General features: G+C 43.1%; 1 protein-coding gene across 1 annotated transcript; it reads left to right on the top strand.

The window, feature by feature from the left end:
• Positions 1-1903: 1903 nt before the first annotated feature.
• ppp1r13l (protein phosphatase 1, regulatory subunit 13 like) lies at positions 1904-9045 on the top strand. Its single transcript, XM_079224504.1, has 12 exons — positions 1904-1956; positions 2051-2166; positions 2571-3066; positions 3586-3678; positions 4100-4188; positions 4955-5321; positions 5429-5880; positions 6046-6177; positions 7002-7135; positions 7976-8142; positions 8533-8726; positions 8822-9045. Exons 1-12 carry the CDS (start codon positions 1920-1922, stop codon positions 8855-8857), a joined length of 2313 nt encoding a protein of 770 aa, XP_079080630.1. The 5' UTR covers positions 1904-1919; the 3' UTR covers positions 8858-9045.
• Positions 9046-19158: the final 10113 nt, after the last annotated feature.

Here is a 19158-nt window from a genome sequence, read left to right as displayed (position 1 = left end):
TGCGAGCCTTTGTGCTCAGGCCTGACTACAGTACAGCACACATTGTGAAGAACAGCTATTATCTGGCTGTGCTGTACGCTTCAATTTGACGACCTCACATAACACGTGCTTTCCTCGGGGGCCTGGCTCGTGTTCAACTGGTTTTGGGACCTCATCCTGAGGGTGATCGGGTTTTACGTGCACCTTTTGTATCAGGCAACTAAGATAAACGTCCGTCCTCTCTCTTTATGCCAAGATAAAAAAAGAAGAAAGAACAAGAAAACAATCCATTACTCGTAATGTCTGTAAAACATTACACTCAACTCATTGATTTGTTTTGTTGTTTTTGAATTAGAAAACGTACTGAAATAGCTCACAGAAATGTTAAGTGATTACACAGCAGGCCGAGCACTTGAGTCATCAGTGACAGTGGATTGGGGGACAGGTGTCTAAGGAAGGCTCAACACACTTTTATAACCATCCAATTTCACTTCAATTTTGAGATATTTTACTATCCTACATATTATTTACTGTCTAACATATTAGACTAACATGGCTGTTTTATATAGAGGCCTTCAGGAATTACTGCTCCTCTTAAAAGTATTCTCTGCAATTTAAGGCTTTACAGTACCTAAAAAGAAAACGTTTGTTTAAAATAAATGTTTTAAGTTCAAGAAGAAGATGCCACGGAGTAGTTAGCATTCTTTAAAACAAATTGTAAATATATCCCTTTAGTAACAGCTACACTGGAAAATTCATCAATGTACTGTACTTTATTTAAAAGTCTATATACTTTCTTTTAATTGTACTTTTACAAAAATGTAATTGTTACTGCAAGACAAATAGAAGCTGACAACTTTTTCTCAAAATTTGACAGCTTTGTTGTCACACATAGTATATCATTGAGCAGAACATTAGTAGTAGTAGTAGTAGTAGTAGTAGTAGTAGTAGTAGTAGTAGTAGTAGTGTATTCAGTCATCGCATACAATACAATGAGTAAAGCCTAGATACAATCTACAATATGACTGAAAAGGTATCGGCAGAAGCATAATGCTTATATATTCCTATCCTAAATTCTTATCAATTAAGTAACCCTCAAGATAATTAGATATAATCAATGCAGAAATGTTAAATAATGTAGAATTATTTCCTGTGCATATATTTTAAGTGATTATTAGGCATGCAGTGATTATTTGTCATTAACACATGGTTTGAACAGCTTTTTCTTTCCAGTCTGGAAAAATTGACCTGTTGGCAGATAGTTGTCTGGGTTATTTGTATAATATGTCATCCACTTGACTATCAATGCACTACACCTGTCTGTCTGTCTGTCTGAAGCTGGCTTTCAAACAGACCAGTCATATGTTATGTAAAGCTGAAACCTGGCATAACATATATAACGGGGTTGAGTCAGCAAAGCAGGACAGAGACTGTGACTAGTTTTCCTGAGAGAGGGTTTGTGTGACTCGCTGGTTTACGAGCGTGCATGCAATTATTTGATTTCCAGTTTCCAAACCAACTTGTTTAGACATGAAGGGTGTTCAGGTTGTGCGTTCACAGAATGTTTTTTTTCTTCTTCTGGGTCAGAGCGCCTGAGGGGGTGAGACAGCTGGGAGCCTGCAGCAGGAGAGAAAGGGTAGGGTTAAACACTCCTTTGTGTTAACATTTCTAAGCCTCGACAGGTCTAACTTTACTGAATCAAAGAGGCCGTGGCTCAGCCAGACGACATGATTGGGAACCTAGAGGGCAGACTGTTTGTGCGAATCTGCTGCATTTTTGTCGTTGAAGGTGGGAGGTGGGGGGGCGCCGAGTCCCAAAAAATGAGAATCAATCTCACGAGATCGTGAAAACGTCAGTTGAAGGTGCTGTGACGCTTTTCCTGCTCACAGGTGTGGTGTGTTTCCTTTTTTTCAGGAGCCGAACGCTGCTACCTGCCAGACATGAGTTCTCAGTCGAGCTTTGGCAGCAGCATGCTGTGTGAGTTTCCACAAACCCTTCACTTGTCTTTGTCTGGTTCAGTGTAACCCTGTGCATGCTAATTGTCTGTGGTGCTTGTGTGGTTTGTGTCTAGTTCAGACAATAAATGACGACCTGAACGCGTCGCTGGCCACAGCAGATGAGTTGTCCAAAGAGTTCAACTCCCTCCTGAAGGAGGCCTCGACCGATAACAACAACACAAAGTCTCAGGTACGCACATACCTGCACACCTGCAGGCCTGGTTTCCTCTTCAGTGAGTTGAAGTCTCCCTCCCTCTCCTAGCTAGTCAAAGCATGCCATTCTGCATACATCCTGTGTGAGAAATGCGCTCCTGAGGTTTACCCGTATTCTAAGCTAAATGGGTATCTACAACTGCACTAGCCAGTAAAAGTTAAAGACCTTGTTATATGACTGAAAATAAAACATTAGTGATGTTGTTGGTATTAAAAAACAACATATTCCATAAGTTTTAGCCACTGGCGGACTGTCGAAAGCATAAAAATAGTTTTTTTTAAAGTCTTTACAATAAAATGAAACCATGTGCAGATGTTGCTACCATGCCAAGTAGTCATTCCTTATCATATTTATTTATAACAATTACATTTTCCCTTCAGACAAGCTCTGCCACCTTCAGAGAGAAGCCTCCGTCCACCAGCTCCGTCACTGCGAGGGATACAAGGCGCAACAGCAATGGCAGCACAAATACTTTCTCCCCGAGCTCAACAACATTCCACCCCGTGGACTCCGTCTTCTTCAGCAACAAAAACACACCTGCGCTACCTGAGATTGACAGCTACTCGTTCGGCCAGTCGAGCCCCAAACATTCGCCTCACACCCCGAGGCGCAATTCCCCCTCACGGTACGACCGGAGCCCGCGGGGCTCCATCAGTTACGCTGATAGAAGCCCGTCTCTGAGCCCCACAGTTGCTTCTTCTGACCAGCCGTCTTGGTCTGCCTCGCTCCACTCCTCCTCCAACATGCTGAGTCCTTACGACAGCAGCCAGATGGGCCGCAAGTCGCCTCGCCTGGACAGAGGCCGCTCTCCTTTGACGCTTAATCCGCCCATGTCCAACACGTTGCCTCGAAATTTTGCCGCCTTCAGGAAACCTGGTGAGTGGCTGTAGTCAGATGGAGGTTCTGGTGCAACTAAAATCCAACAGAGATATGGCAATATAATGGGATTAGATCAACTATATTCCCATTGTTGTCATTTTGAGGTAACATCACATGCACAGTGTTGAAAGAGAGATACTTTTGGAAACAAGAGCACTCTGGTCTTGGGGTGGATGTTTTAACTTACAGATGAGGTTGGCACTACTCAGTCAACCTGATGAACCACCATTCTGAACTCTCCCTCAGTGCTGCTGATCTTTTCTAAACTGGTGATGGGTCAGGTTTTATAGATTTGCTATGAGCATTTAGGGTCAGCATTTCCACAGAAGCACTTGATAAATAAGTCCATTGGTATGATAATGAACCCCAAACAGTCAGTAGAGGTGGGTGTGAAGCTGCGGAAGCTGACAGAACAAAATAAATGCTTCCAATGTGCCTCATAGATGTACAGTAGTCTTACCAGTTTTTCTATTTTGCTCTCTTTTTTATTGTAATCTCTCTCTCTCTCTCTTCTAGATGAGGGTGTGCAGCAGCAAAAGAGCTTAAGCATGTGGAATGAGACAGATCTGGACGCGTCTTACGAGAGGAAACCGCACCACACCTATGACAGTTGGTTGATTCCTGCTACTTTCTCTGAGGGCGCTGCAATTCATTTAATATGATAATTTCTCTTCATTATGATGAAGTAATTTAAGGAGGTGTCGTGAGACCCAATTGTTTATTCTAAATAAATTGAGTGAATAAAAATAGGCTTTATCATGTGGTGAATTTCATATAGACTATTTATTTATTTATTGAACCACCAGATAACATGCTATATTGTGATATATATCGTTATCGAGATATCCAGTGACCTATATCGAACTATATTTTGGCCAATGCCCTACTTTCTTTAACTTTTGTTTTGTTGTGTGAAGGTCTGGAGCTAGTCCAGGGCAAAACATTTGAGCACAAGACCAGAGCAGCACTGGCGCCTTAGCCTGTACTGTACGCGGCCTCTGTTTTCTAACTCAACACTTTCCTGTTCCAGAGATAGAGTGGGTGCGGCCATCTGTGCCAAGTAGCAGCTGGAGAGAATCCAACCTCGATGGCCCTCCTCTGGCCCCAAGCCCCAAAAAGGTGGGTGGTGTTAACAGAGAGGCTTTCAAATAGGTACTGTGAGTGTTTTTCTTTACTTTCTTAAGTCACTGCCTCAAGCTCTTGCAAAGACACAGATATCCATGAAACGGGAGTTACTGCGAATGACAGGATGTAGGGGGCGGGGATGGGAATTTCACATGCTTTGTTAAATCAAAAACTCAAATCATAGCATTTCCTTTTTTTAAAGATGCACTAGACCTATACGCTGTCCGGCTCTGTAAAAAAGCCAGCTGTATCTCCAAAGACCCCACCCACCCTGGACATGCACTGTTTGCTCCCCTTCCATCTGGAAGGAGATACAGGACAATTAAAACACGCACAAACAGACTACAAAACAGCTTTTACCCATAGGCTGTCAAATGTATAGAACCCCCCACCCCCAAAAGCTGAGGACACTAGCCCGTGCACTTTATGATGATCCATTTATTTATCTGTCTACTTGTGTTGTGAATGTTTCTATGGTTGTTTTTAATGTTTGTCTTTACTGTAAGAGCTGCTAAACTGTTTTTCGTTGTTTTTGGCAATGACATTAAAGTATTCTATTCTATTCTAGTCCATTGTTGCGTCTAGGAGACAGATACTGGCTTGTTAAGTTGTCTGGAATTTAAAACAACAGGCTTGACAACTCCTTAAAGATGCAGAGTTATGTGATAATTCTCCTGACAGATACTTCACATGATACGGTCATCTGATTCAGTGCATTGGGATTAGATGAGAATGTATCACTCTTTTCTTTCTCTTCCAGGATCCTCGCTCTCTCATTTACTCCCACGCATCTCTGCCCCGTAACATACGCATAGCCGTTCCTCCAGAGGGTTTGTCCCCAGTCCACTCCCCTTACCACCCTCAGCCCATCATCTCCCGCATCTCCATCCCCCCGACTTCTACTCAATCCCGCCAGCGCAAACCCATCCCCCTCTCCGTCATCATGCGTCTCCAAAATCCCCACTGGGGAGCAAGGTTAAATCCCCACCCCAGAGTCCTGGGAGGGGAAGGCGACATGCCACAGTACCTGCCGCCTGTACCCTTCCCGAGGGAGTTTTTCCACCAATATGTGCCCCAGCCACTGCAACAACCAGCTGAGCTGAGACAGCCCGCCGTATACAGTGACGGTATAACACATTGAACATCTGCACACACTCTCACGCTCTCCGTGTTCACACGATCTTTGTTCGACTGACTTTGCTTGACAACTGTGGTTTGGTGTCCGTCTTTGCAGCGCTGAACTCGGGGGATATCGATGCAGAGTTGGAGCGGATGGACTTTGTTCATCCCATGCCCGTGATCTCGGAGAATCCCCGCATGCCAGAGGGCATAACAGAGGGCACACCCCGAGCTCCCCGGCCCCTCAGCCCCACCAGGCTACAGCCTGTGGTGGCCCCCGAGGCCCAGGGACAAGAGATTCCTGGGCTGGAGGAGCTGCTCCGCATGAGGGCAGAAATCCCACGGGCCCTGAAGAGACGGGGCTCCGTGGACCAGTCACAGCCTCTGAAGAGGGCATCCCACTACCAGCCCAACCAGTACAAGAATCTCATTGACAAGCTCTTTCGCAGGAAGGCCCACCACCAGAGAGGAGAGAAATGTAGCGAGACCAGCAGCTCTTCAGACGGAGAGGAAGCTGCTCCGCCTCCGGCTCCTCTACCTGTACCCACAATGCATCCTGATTTCAGAGTAAGAAATTAGTTTCGACCAACTGATGATGTGATAGAAAAGCAGAAATTGTCAAATTGTCAACAAAAAAAAGCCGTTATTATGCATTCAACCCACTGTAAAGGCACATTCTCTACAGTGAAGTGTTTCACTTTATACAAGCTGGCATCCTGTTTGTCCCTTCAGATTTACCACTCCATCCTGCGGCGGTCCAAGGGGAAGAGTTCTGGGAGGCGAGCTCGACTCAGCCCGCTCGTCCTGCTGCTGGACGGAGCGCTGGTCGGTGAACTGGAAATAGTGCAGAAGGCCGTGCAGGAGGTGTGTGTGTGTACTAATATACCTTATTGTATACTGTTACTGCTTTACTGCAGCCCAACGACTACTACTCTGCAGCTGCTGCTACTTACAGCAATAGTAATCACGTGCCTGAGATACTAAACCTATTGAAACCCATTAAACCAATAATTACTTCAAAATAATATTCATATTTGAATAAACAATAAGCTTTGATTTAATAAAGGAAGAAAAATCATAAAAACTGTAGACAAGGGGAATATTAATTCGAAGGAATTTGCCAAATGTAAAAACTATCAACTATTTATGAAAAAAAACATAATCTATTGAGAATGAAGATTTAAAAGAAAAGGTTGAATCAATTCATTAAAATAAAGGCAAAAATGCAGTTGGTTAAAATGTTTCCCATAGTTCCCACTATTCTTGCAAAAACAATTAATTTTTTGGAAGATTACTTATTTTTAGCTTGGCAGCTTCCATAAAATAAAAAAATCTAGAGGGTAAAAACTCTAAGACGGTAAAGTGTAGCGCCAAAATCTGCTCTATGTGATATTTAACTGCTGAGCCGGCATTCAACACATCCCTGCTGCTGCTGCTTCATACAGGAATACGTTTGTCTGGAAGTTGCTCGGACTGCACAACAGCCTCCACCTACACTTTAGCCGTTGGGGGGTGGAGAGCTGTCTCAAGCTGATCCTGATGGTAGTTTTGGAAGGAGGATAAAGTAAAAAAAAAACAGAGAAACATATTCATTTGGCATCTTTACCACTTTCTTAATATGAAACACTTCTATCCGAGAACAGACATTTTTGGAACGTACTTCCAGCAGTGTAAAATGTCCTCCGCAGATGAACGACCCCAGCCAACCCAATGATGAGGGCATCACTGCCCTTCACAACGCCATATGCGGGGGCCACTACAACGTGGTGGATTTCCTGGTTCGCATTGGAGCCAATGTCAGCGCACCAGACAGCCACGGCTGGTAAATATCTGCTTACTTTTTGCCACCCATATCTTCTCTCCAGTGGTAGAATGTAACTAAGTACATTTACTTCAGTACTCTACTTCAAATTCAAGGTTCTTTTAATTTTGTGCAACTTCATGCTTCTATTATAATATTATAATATTGAATAAAGTATACTTTTTAATCCACTTATGCTTCAGTTACTATTCAGATGACAAATTTGCTTCCCCTTCCTGTCCAGTGAAAACCTTGTATCTCCAGATGTGGTGTTGATGTTGAATGTTTGTGTTGAACTGAAGGATGTTGATCCTTTAGATGTTGAAGAAAACCCTCCTACTTCTTGAGGTCAATAAACTCTTCTAAAAGCCTCTTGAAACAGCTGTAAAATGCATCGTTACAAAGCGGAGAGATACGGGGTTGTCACAGGACAGCGAGGCTACACACATAGGATCTTATGGAATATGATGCATTAAACTATAGCCAACAGTATGTATAGGAAATTTAAAAAAAACATCCACAGCAGTAAAATGCTACATACACATTAATGCACCGTGATATTAATCTAAACATCATATATAATTGTAAAACCCTAACAGGGAACATTGTATATGTTAAGTACATTTTACATACTTTTACTTTTTTAAAGTAAGGGTCTGAATGCAGGACTTTAACTTGTAATATTATGACAGTGTGATATACTTCTTCACCACTGCCTCTCTCCGACGAAGGTTCTGTGAAAGTTTTGAGGGTTTTGCTAACAGCACTGTCGAGTGCATAACGTGTCTCACAGTAATGGGACATTTTCAGAACACATCTTGTTCTCCCACATGCGTTAACCGTCCGTTCTTCGGCCCCCAGGACGCCGCTGCACTGCTCCGCTTCTTGTAACGACCGTCCCCTGTGTGAGTTTCTGGTGAGGAACGGAGCCGCTGTCATGGCCATGACGGAGAGCGACGGCGCCACCGCGTCCCAGAAGTGCGATCCTTACGCTGTAGGGTTCGAGGAGTGTGAGAGCTTCCTGAAGGGTGAGGCAATTGAACCTACACACACACACACACACACACACACACACACACACACACACACACACACACACACACACTGTGATGGAAAGCTATAAATCATATCGAATTTTGGGGCTAATTTATTGGTATCCTAATAAATGGCCATTCCATACCAAATCTGCACTTTTGGTAGGCCGGAAAAGCTTTTAGAAATTCTGTGTAAAACACATGACACTACTACCTTTATTGTACTTTTTCTGTAAGAAAATTAAGTAGTAAAGCAGATAAAATACAGATTACAGGGGTTCAAAATAAAGCTACGATTTCCTTCATATTCAATATTTAGCCAAATGCTGATATTCTGGTACAGTACGTTTTAAACATGCATCCATGTACATGCGTTAATGCCAGGTGTGGAGCAGTCCATGGGAGCGGAGAACAGCGGGGTTCTGTACGCTCTGTGGAGCTACCCTGCTCAGGCCGCCGACGAGTTGAGCTTCAAAGAGGGAGACATGGTCACCATCCTGCAGAAACCAGAGGAGTCGGATTGGTGGTGGGCCTCGCTCTGTGGCAGGGAGGGCTTTGTCCCAAACAACTACTTTGGGGTAAGATGCCAATTTCTAAATGAAGGGGTTGAACAATTCTGCCCTCGCCTCCTGACAGCCTCCCCTTGATGCAGAATTTCTGTTCTTTTTCGCAGCTTTTCCCAAAGGTTCGACCAAAGTCTCTCTGCTAAGTGGTCTCTTGCTGATGGTCAAAGTGGTGCAGAGGACTGTGTCGAACACTAAGCTCTACAGCTTCACACAGTTGTTTGACAATAGTGTGTTTGTGTGATTATAAAAAGGCCTGTGTTGCTGCAGAGCACGGGAAATGGTTCTGATCTGTCAGTCAAGGAGAGTTGAAGGAGAAGTCTCAGTATTCATTATTCGCCTCACTGACAATGATACATCTTTCTAGAAGACATCATTTGTAGCAGCTCTGCTGCAGGATATATACAGTATATATATATATATATATATATATATATATATATATATATATATATATATATATATATATATATATATATATATATATATTGTTTCTAGTGAAATTTACATCTCTGTCATGAGCTAAACCTCTTCTGTCCAGTTGTGGCGGCGTATCCAAAGGTCACAAAAGGTTTACATTACCTGCTGTGTTCCAGTCATTCGCTGACGTTTGTGACTCGATGACTGGTTGGTAATCAGAATGCAAACACTGGCTGTTGGTTGTTCAGTCCTGTGAGGCCAATGCATCTGTGTGCTGTCTACAAACACGGCCTGGGATTGCTCAATTTAGAAAAGGGCTGCTCCGATCGGAGCGGAATCAACCTACTCATTACTGGAGCAGAGTAGTGTGCCGCTACAACAAAGAAGCGTTTATTCTTTCGCGATATTTCTAAATACTACTCTATGTACATATTACTGTTTTTGCAAATAGTTTTATCCGAGGGATCCTAATAGAAACCACAATCGTGATTGTATTACAAATTATTTTTTAAGAGTGATGTTTAAGTGTTTTTCTACCAATGTAGATGCAGACTTTACTTGGCTGGTTTGGCTCTAGTTCTTAGGGACAATGTAGGTCCATCATGCTGCCTGCATGAATTCATGTCTCTGGAAGAGAAAGTGGTCTTTTTTGGTTTGTGGATGTGTTCGTATTCACAGTGAATGTTTGGTCATGCATTAGTTTTGTGTGTTTTCTTTTATCAGTTTTCATTTATGTTGATAGGGACAGCTGTGCACTTAACCTGTAACCCCTCCCAAGGGACACACGGTGGCCAAATGTTTAAATATTCAATAAATACATGAGTCACAGGTTTTGGGGTTTCTGGTGAAATCGTCCGTCACAGTCGTGTGGAAATGTGAAATGCCCCTTAATGACCAGCAGATGACACTGTATATTCAAGTATGACTTCAACACATTTACGTCTGTCAACGCTACAGCGAATACAAACTAATATATAGTAAAGCACCATTTATTGAAGCTGTCTTGTGCAGCATCAGTCCTCTATGTTGTGTGTTACATTAAATATTGTTGATACTTTGTTTCTTCTTCTTTGAAGTGATATTTATTCTCATTTTCTTTCTCCCTCTCCTCTTCTTTCTCACCACCGAGCACCCCGGCAACTGCTGTGATTCTTAATGAATCAATTAGCTGCACAATTATGCATGAGGATAATAAAAAATAAAAAAAGTACACACATGATTAATATTTTTTTTAATTAAGTCTGACTCAAGCCTTTTGATCTGCAGACTATCTCTACCCCACTGGTATTAAGAAAACGTGTGTGTGCTTCGTCACAATCCCTGAGGAAGATGAGTGTCAGCATTGTTTGAAGCTGTCTTTTTTTTCTAATTTTATGTAGATTATAAAAAACATGTAATGATGATGACACACACACACACACACACACACACACACATGCACACACACACACACACACACACACACACACACACACACACACACACACACACACACACACACTTGTGTGGTGAGCTAACGCAGTGTTTCACATTTCCTGGTGAATAATTCAGATGGTCTAAAGTGGACCGAACTGTTCACTGGTCTGTGGCAAAATACATAATGTTCGGCTAAAACCGATCTCCTCTTGGTCTTGACTAAAGAGCCATGGTAAAGAAAAGGAGCAGCATACACTGCAAAATGCCATGTTGAGTCTAATCTTTATTAATAAAACTTTATATTTCTTCAACAGGGCACCCATGGAGGTGAGGCAATCCGACTCATACCACTGTGATTTAATTCAGCAGGTTTCAAAGAGGAAAACACAAACTCAAAGAGAGAATGAGTCATTTCATCAGATTGAATATGATTATTTGAATGTAGGGAAATCAATTTCTTTCATTTTCATGATGGTTTTTTCCACATTTTCTCTAAAGTATCTCTTTGATCTGGATGATGAAAAAAAAGATGAGTCGCTGTCATTTAATTCAGTGGTTCCTAACATGAGGGTCGCAAAATGATAAAAAGGACAAAAAAATGTATTACTGCTTTCCAAATTATGCTCGACTTTTCTTTAATCTTTTATTGTGAAGAACAAGATAAATGCTCCCCTTCAGACCTCTTAAAACTATCAAAATGAATGTGAGTGAAGTGGTGAGTAGACATTGCTTCGGTTTAAAGGGACACAAGCTAAATACAAAGTTGAGAGTATTTCTATTCTCTCAACGGCTGAGCAGGCGACTTGCCGCTAACAGTGCTATCAGCGTTAACAGTGCAAGCTACGGCGAAAGTGCTGACAGAGCGTATAGTGTTTACCTCCGGGGGAACCGGATGTCAGTCAGGAGTGAAACAGCGAAGAGCGGCGGCACGCTTACATGCAGTAAAAGTATGACAACAAAGCAAGGAGAAGCTCAGATTACAACACACGCAGAGGGAGAGCAAATTCATTCTCTGCTCAATTAGACATTACTCCACTGTATCGCACGTAGACAGTATTATTTTGCTACTATATTAATGCTCAGAATATCAAATTTAGCGCCTTTAAAAACAATTTAATGCCACTACAATACTGTGCCACAATAACTATGGTTTCTTGTTGAAACTCAAAATGAAACATTGCCTCTCTCTGAGAGTTATCAGAGTTGGAATTGTTGTTGCATTAGATTGCTTCGCATCGCATGCAGGGGTTTCTCTTTTTCCGATCACCGAGTCTCGGACACGCTCTGGCTGGCAAACCACAAATGCCCATTTTCCTCGGGCTGCTCTCTCCCCGTTGCCCTTTTGACAACTCTGCCTGCACTGGAGAAAGAATTGCAGCGGTGAAGAGTTTTGTGCTGAACAGTGATACTGTTCAAGCTGAACTCATTTGATGCCTCATTGAAACCCCATTATAACCACGGTGGCGCAAAATGAACTGTTGTTGACGTAATCTGCAGCCAGCTGGTTCGGGACGGCGGAGGAGTGTGGTTACTTGCCCAGTCTGCGGTTGCACATTTTCATTCCCATCTTATTCTCATTCTCCTCACTGCTTCCAATTCTGCCTCACTACCCCCCACCCCACCACCAGCAGCACCACCACCAGCCCCACCTACACACATACACACTGCGATTTCAGCAATGGTGGCCATTATCGGAGCCAGACTGTTTGATCCATCAGTGTCTGAAAACCTCCACTTGACATGACAGGCCGGCCTTCAACCGCTGCTGTCAAATAAAAACATAAGAGCACTAAGAGCAGATGGGCTGTGCAGGCATGAGGTGAAGAACAGAGCTGGGCACGCTCTACAGAGAGATGGGATGAGACAATGACATAGCAGGACGGAAAAATTGAAAGAAGAGAAATAAAGAGTGTGATAGAGGGAATGGAAATACCTTTTCTGAGCGCACCTCGCAATTTTCTGTCTGATGGGATACGTGCCAGAGGAACGCAAGGATAATCTATAAACCGCTCAACCGTGTCAAATGTGCTCCATTACACCTGCCCTGACTGACAGCAAGTAGAATAAACTATTACGACCTGAAATCTGTGCTGATGGTGACAAAAAGAGGGAGGAAGAGTATTTAAAAGGAGTTAATTTCTTATTTTTGTGAGCGAATATTCAAGTGAAATATACAGGTAAATACTCTGGCTGTATCCTACGCACACAGATATTGTTGCAGAGGTTTACAATGCCTCTGACTTAAGATGGCAACCAGTGGACCCACAAGTCATCAATGTTGTATGTTTTTAGCCTTTTAAGTATTGAACAGACTCCCCTCTCAGTTATACTTCTGAAGAGATTGGTTCTGTCAGACCGGCGGCAGGAAAGTATCTTCTAACGTGATCTCAGCATGGAGCTGTGCTTGATTATTTAGGGACAACAAACATGTGTGTGTATGTGTGTGGGTTTTCTGTGGCTCTACATGGCTGCGACAACCGTTGGGTGACGTATGCGATCATGCCACATGTCTGTTTTGCAACAGTCCAGACCAGAACTGGACTGATTTTCTCGTTATATTTGAGAGCATTGTATGTGACAGCGAACTAAGTGCCTTGAAGGGAGATCCTGTGTGTGTGTGTGTGGTTTTGTTGCGTGTGCTTACATGTTTTGCATGCATGCTCTATTCTCGCTCAGACACTGAGGCGGGCAGATAGATCCGTGGCCCTGCAGAAAAAGAGCTTCATTGAGCAAGCCTTGCATGAAGGGCAAAAATAGGGAAACAATGCAAACCACAAAAAAAAAACAGGGACCAGCCGACAGAAATGTCCACTCCACTTGTGTTTCTTTCTGTCTTTCCCTACTACGTCTATACTAGCCATGCTCCCTCTCTGTGCTCCTGTGGAGTAATGAATAATAGAATAGTGCTTGTCCTCCCTCGCTTCCCTAGTTAATCAGAGCTTGCCTGGCTGCCCTCTTCTCTGCCACTCCTCACTTTAATAAATCATTCAGGCCTTCAGGACAACAAGTCTGTCAGCACAAGGGGCCACGCCGGTAAAAAAACAAACAAAAAAAACCTGCCATCTCTCACTACAACCTCCTCCTCCTCCGTCTCCCAAACCAGTAACAGCTCCGACTCACTGTCAGCTCTTTCCTCTGTGTGTCCTTCACTTTCTCGGGTGCCCCCTCTCTTATATCCCCACCTCACTCTTCTATCGGTTTTGGAGACAAATCAGACTGGCAAGAAGTCCCACTACCTTTCCCTCCCAACCCCTCTCTGTCTCTCTCCCAAGGGGAACCATTTCACTTAAGATTTTCCTCTGCCAGAGTTCGACCCAATGCGTAATGTTCTCATTCCTCATCTCTCTCTCACCCTTAACGCCTCCACTCTCTCTCGCTCTGCCCTCCCTGTCCGACCAGAAATTTCGGGGGATGACGTCACATAGATGTGTCCCAAATGGATGCTGCTATATGGAGGGTCATAAAAAGTAATAATAAAAATACAAATAATAATAAATAATAAATACAAATGTAATAATAAAAAAGAAACACTGCAGGGTGTGGGGAGAAAGCGAAAAAATCCCTGCAATTATGAAATACGACTACAGTTGCATTTCATTGTTCAAGGATTGAAAATAGGTTAATTTGCAGCATCCTTGCAAAGCAATGTCGGGAAAAATTCCATCTGTAAGATTCTGCATTCCAGGAGTTATTTTGTGTCATAATTTGTTGCAGGGAGGTTCCCTCTTTGCTTCACGCTGCTCCTGTACTACACCTATCAGAATGTCTTTCCTCCTCTGTGGCATGCAGTTGTGTAGGTTACACATCGAGCATGTAAGCGATACGACCAATTTCATATTATACTGAGACCAATATTATTACCTGTGACTCCAAATGTTTGTGACATTATTGCATTCAGGTCCACTGAGGCTGGTGATGATGAAGAAAAATACCTATATTTGTGTCTGTATGACTGCTGAGCATTGGCGCAAAAATGGTGAAACCAGAATGAAAGTAGTGGAATTGGTTCAAAGTTATGAACACACTGCAACACTGCAAAACCTCCAAGTATTCCCCCCATGCTTATGCTCTGTTAAACATGAGCTGGAACATATGATCACATAACTCCTTAAGACCTATGATGCGTATTTCACACATTGTTGGCCTATTCCTTTAACAAGGAGCCGTACTCTGTAATCCGGATCAAGGACAAATACCAGCATGGATTTCTGGGGTGGAAAAACACACACAGGAGAAAGATTTGATAGTTTCCACAGAGGCCTTTGTTTGCTCCCTGAATAAATGCTCTGTCACTCTTTGCTGTTCTCCATTCTTTCTCTCTCAACGACCTCATCTGACTCTCTGTCTCCTCTTTTCCTCTCTCTTCTGGGTGTCCTCATCCTCTTTGAGTCCTTTACAGACCTTCAGACTTTTATTCTTAATCTCTCCCAACTTCCACCACCACCACCATCTCAGCGGGAGGGCATTAATCACTTTAATTGCCAAAATGCATGAGACCCCCATCCTGTCCTCTATCTCTCCTTGGATGTTTCTCTCTCACCGCGTCTTCCTCTCTCCCACTACAGTAGTGCTCAAATGACTCAACTCGAGCGCCTTCTCCATCAAGGCTTCCCTCTTACTTTGCACATCTAATCCCTTTAAATGGCCACTGAAGTATTTATGTAATTATTTAATACAACTTCATCACATCAAAATCCAGCAGAAATTCTCAAACACACTGTAAGTGCATGCTCTATGCGTGTGTGTGTAGAATACACACCCTGGTATGTGTGTACTGTACGCTGTGGTATTTTCTTGCTGTCAGATCTGATTAGTGGCACCGTCCCTTTTTAAATGTTCATAACAAGGGGCTGTTTCAGTTCACTGTGAGGTTAATGAACAAAAGGAGGAAGATGTGGGCAAATGTGCAGCATCTGGGAAAAAACTATTACAGGACAACAAATGAGAGGTGGGGGGAGGGAGAGTGAGAGAGAGAAAGAGAGAGGGACAGAGGACAATTGGCTGTGGAGAGGAGAGTTGTGTAATATCATCATTTTATGTGGTGACCTCAGTTAAATAATGCGGTCGGCCTTGTTACTGTGAAGCACTCCTCATCAGGCTGCTCTGTCCGTGGCTGTACATCATGATAGAATTCCGAGGAAACTTACTTTCAATATATTCGTGACACGCTGCAGAGAACAACTCCGGCAGGCTCTTGGTGGGAAACCTCCCAGAAACCCTCAGGCTGCACCGAGCTACATGCTAACGTCCGCATGCTAACATGCTCACCGTTTACGATGCCATCAGGCTGACGGTGAGCATGCTGACCATCGACAGGCTCAACAGTGTGTGTTAGCATGCTAATGAATGCCAATTAGCACCAAACACAAAGTACAGAGCAGGCCGACGGGAATGTCATTAATTTTGCAGAGATTTGGTTACAAATCAAAGTTTTGGATGAAGAGACCACTGAAGTCAACGTCATCCTGGCTGCAAAGGAAAAGTCAGGGGGTCACCATAATCAGGAAGATCTATTCTCTGGGGAGCTTAGATTTCTCTGCAAGATTTCATGGCAATCAATCCTAAATCTTTTGACCCAAGTGGAGGATCAACTGGCAGACTAACATAGCGTGACCTAAAAGCCATTTGTTTTTTGCTGACTGAACCTTCAAGTCTGAAATATTGTATCTGTGCATGTTTTGCTCGTTTTGGCTTTTTGGCTTTGATTCTATTTAACACAGCTTTGTTTTTATGTGTAAGCTATGATCAGATTTCCCTTAAATCAATATGTATTTGATGCTCATGTAAAACACAAAGCATGTATGGGTTAATTTTAAACTCTAATTTCAAACGGGCAGAAACATGATAGTGCTGGCCAGCGCTGCTTCAACCGAGGGACAGTCCAAAGCAATCTAAATATTTCAGTTTCCTTCCACGCTGATCATCTACTGTCTTTTCCAATTCTAATGAAGGAAAAAGCTACAAAATATGCTTTGACTTTACTGAATTCCTCCCAACAAACTAGTTACCGCTGATAATATAAATCCTTATATTCTGCAGATATTCTCCATTACTCTTCATGCCTATTAAAGTTCAGGTCAGCGAGGTCAGTATAACACAGCTATGCAGCTGGAGTTGGTTGTGTCTATGAAAGGTCCAGTTCTCAAGGGAAGTCAGTCACACGCCTGCGCACTTCAACACTCACAACTGTTTATCAGTATGTTGACATTAGTGAAGCAGACGGGTCGTTGCACGGTCCAGTCTTGTGAGAAAAGATGAGAACACGGGATTCTCCTCCTCTTGACAGGATAGAGCCAATCAGATGTTAGGACGAGGCGAGACGAACCTGTGACGATAACCTGTGTATGAAAGGCCCCACTTCCGTTTGGGGGGCAGTGGTTCTGGACCCAACCTGCGTGTTGGCTGTACCACTCACTGCTTTTGCAATTGCAGCGCTGACTACTTTGCTTGTGATCATTTAGTAAATAAATATAGAGAACGAGAGAAGTTGTTGAACTGAGTTCTTCTGGAGGCTACACCAGGCATCCAATAATTAACACGCATTAACACCGCGCCAATTGCTCAGGTTAGCATTACTCAACTGTAGAAAACAGCTGTTTGCTTCTATATTAATGTTCAGAATGTTAAATACAGCTGCTTTAACGTTCCTAAATATGGTAAAATATAATCATAAAGCTGTTAAGCTATTGGAAGCAAATATGTAAACACGCATATTCTATGTGTAACAAATACTCCATATATATAGCGTGACAGAAAATGAGTCCGAAACATTAACATTTTGGCTTATATTGGTGTTAAAAAACAACATTGGCTTTACACTGTGAAAAAAGACCACAGTTCGGCTGTTTATCATAACACTAAGCCCTCTGAAACCTTTGTATTGACATGAAACATTGTTTACTAGCTTCAGAAACACAACATAATCTCATCAATGAAGTTTACAGGACTGTTACTCTTTGGGTGGTTACTTTCATAAACACCCTTCATATCTCTCCCTCGGCCTCCCTTTCCATCGCTCTCTCTGTTGGCCGATCGTTAAAATGATACTCTACCCGAAACCTATCTTCTGAGTGCCAAACACTCATCGCTTGGAGACGTGGAATGTGGTTGTAAGAAGTTTGTCGTTCTGTCCTTTACACACAAAGAGCTGTGAACGTCTCAATTATGTCAGTTACACTTAATTCCACATTTTTTAGGACAAAATGTTCAATGGCGGGGCCTGACCTCTCACCACAAAATATGTGAAGGCAAATGGGTTCTTTGGCCAAAGACTCTCAATACTTTATGACAATCCAATGCAGTTTGGGGCAAAAAACATGCAGTTGCTTGCACACAGCCCAAATGTGTTATTCTCTCCTATTCTAAAAATGTCTGTATAATGAGGTCCTTAAACAGTATATGAATTGTATGAATTGGGTATGACTGGAAAGCTGAGACTCTGGATCCAATGAGCCTTGATGTCACCTTGTCTATAATTAATAAGGTGTTCATTTTTATTTATAATTAATGATTATAACCACTTGTTATACACTGCAGAACTGCATCTCAACTGCATCTGTGTCTGTGCCCTTCACAAATGAATGACTGAGCCCTACACCCCAGTAAATAATTTTAATTAAAATACGGGTAGATGAAATCAAGCATTCTGATTCGTTGAGAGTGAATCACGGGATGTACTTTATTGAGCCATAATGTACTGTACGCTTGTTTACGTTTACCAGAGCGTTCCATATCAGTTCGCACTCAAAATAACAGGTCGATTTTGCACGACCGTTAGTTGTCATTTCAAACAAACATGTTTTGTGTAAACTTTGATATTTTGGGGGGAATGACTATTGATGAGAATGGCAGCGGTGAATAATGGGGTCGAAGGGAGAGGAGAGCAGATAACGCTCTGAGCGAGCAGACTCGTTAGCGGGGAGCGAGTGCGTAAAACCGGAAACTAAGATAAGGAACGAAAAGGATTTGATAGCTAATCACAAAATAAATCGTGATGATTTCCATTCATCCATCCATTATCAGCCGCTTATCCGGGGTCGGGTCGCGGTGGCAGCCGGCCCAGGCTTCCTTCTCACCCGCAACACTTTCAAGCTCATTCTGGGGGACCTTTAGGCGTTCCCCAGGCCAGCCGTGAGATATAATTCCTCCAGCATATCCTGGGTCTTCCCCGGGGTCTCATACCAGTTGGACGTGCCTGGAAAACTTCTAATGGGAGGCGTCCAGGAGGCATCCTGATTAGATGCCCGGGACCACCTCAGCTGACTCCTTTCGACACGAAGGAGCAGCGCCTCGACTCCAAGCTCCCTCCTGATGTCCGAGCTGAGCTCCTTACCCTATCTCTAAGGCTGAGCCCGGCCCATCCTACGGAGGAAACTAATTTCGGCCGCTTGTATCCGAGACCACGTTCTTTCGATCACGACCCAGAGTTTGTGACCACAGGTTGGAACGTAGACCGACCAGGAAAGATTCGCCTTCTGGCTCAGCTCCCTCTTCACCAAGACGGCACGGTGCAGCGTGATGATTTCCAGTGAGAGATAATTACCATCGGTAATTTCTTGATGCGAGGCACCTTGCTTTCAACTGGCCTGGTCAGTAAATCACAGACTCTATC

The sequence above is a fragment of the Taurulus bubalis genome (assembly GCF_910589615.1).
Source record: "Taurulus bubalis genome assembly, chromosome: 10".
In the NCBI taxonomy this organism is placed as follows: domain Eukaryota; kingdom Metazoa; phylum Chordata; class Actinopteri; order Perciformes; family Cottidae; genus Taurulus; species Taurulus bubalis.
Note: the sequence above shows the minus strand (reverse complement) of the source record. Positions and strands in the feature narration are given on the sequence as shown.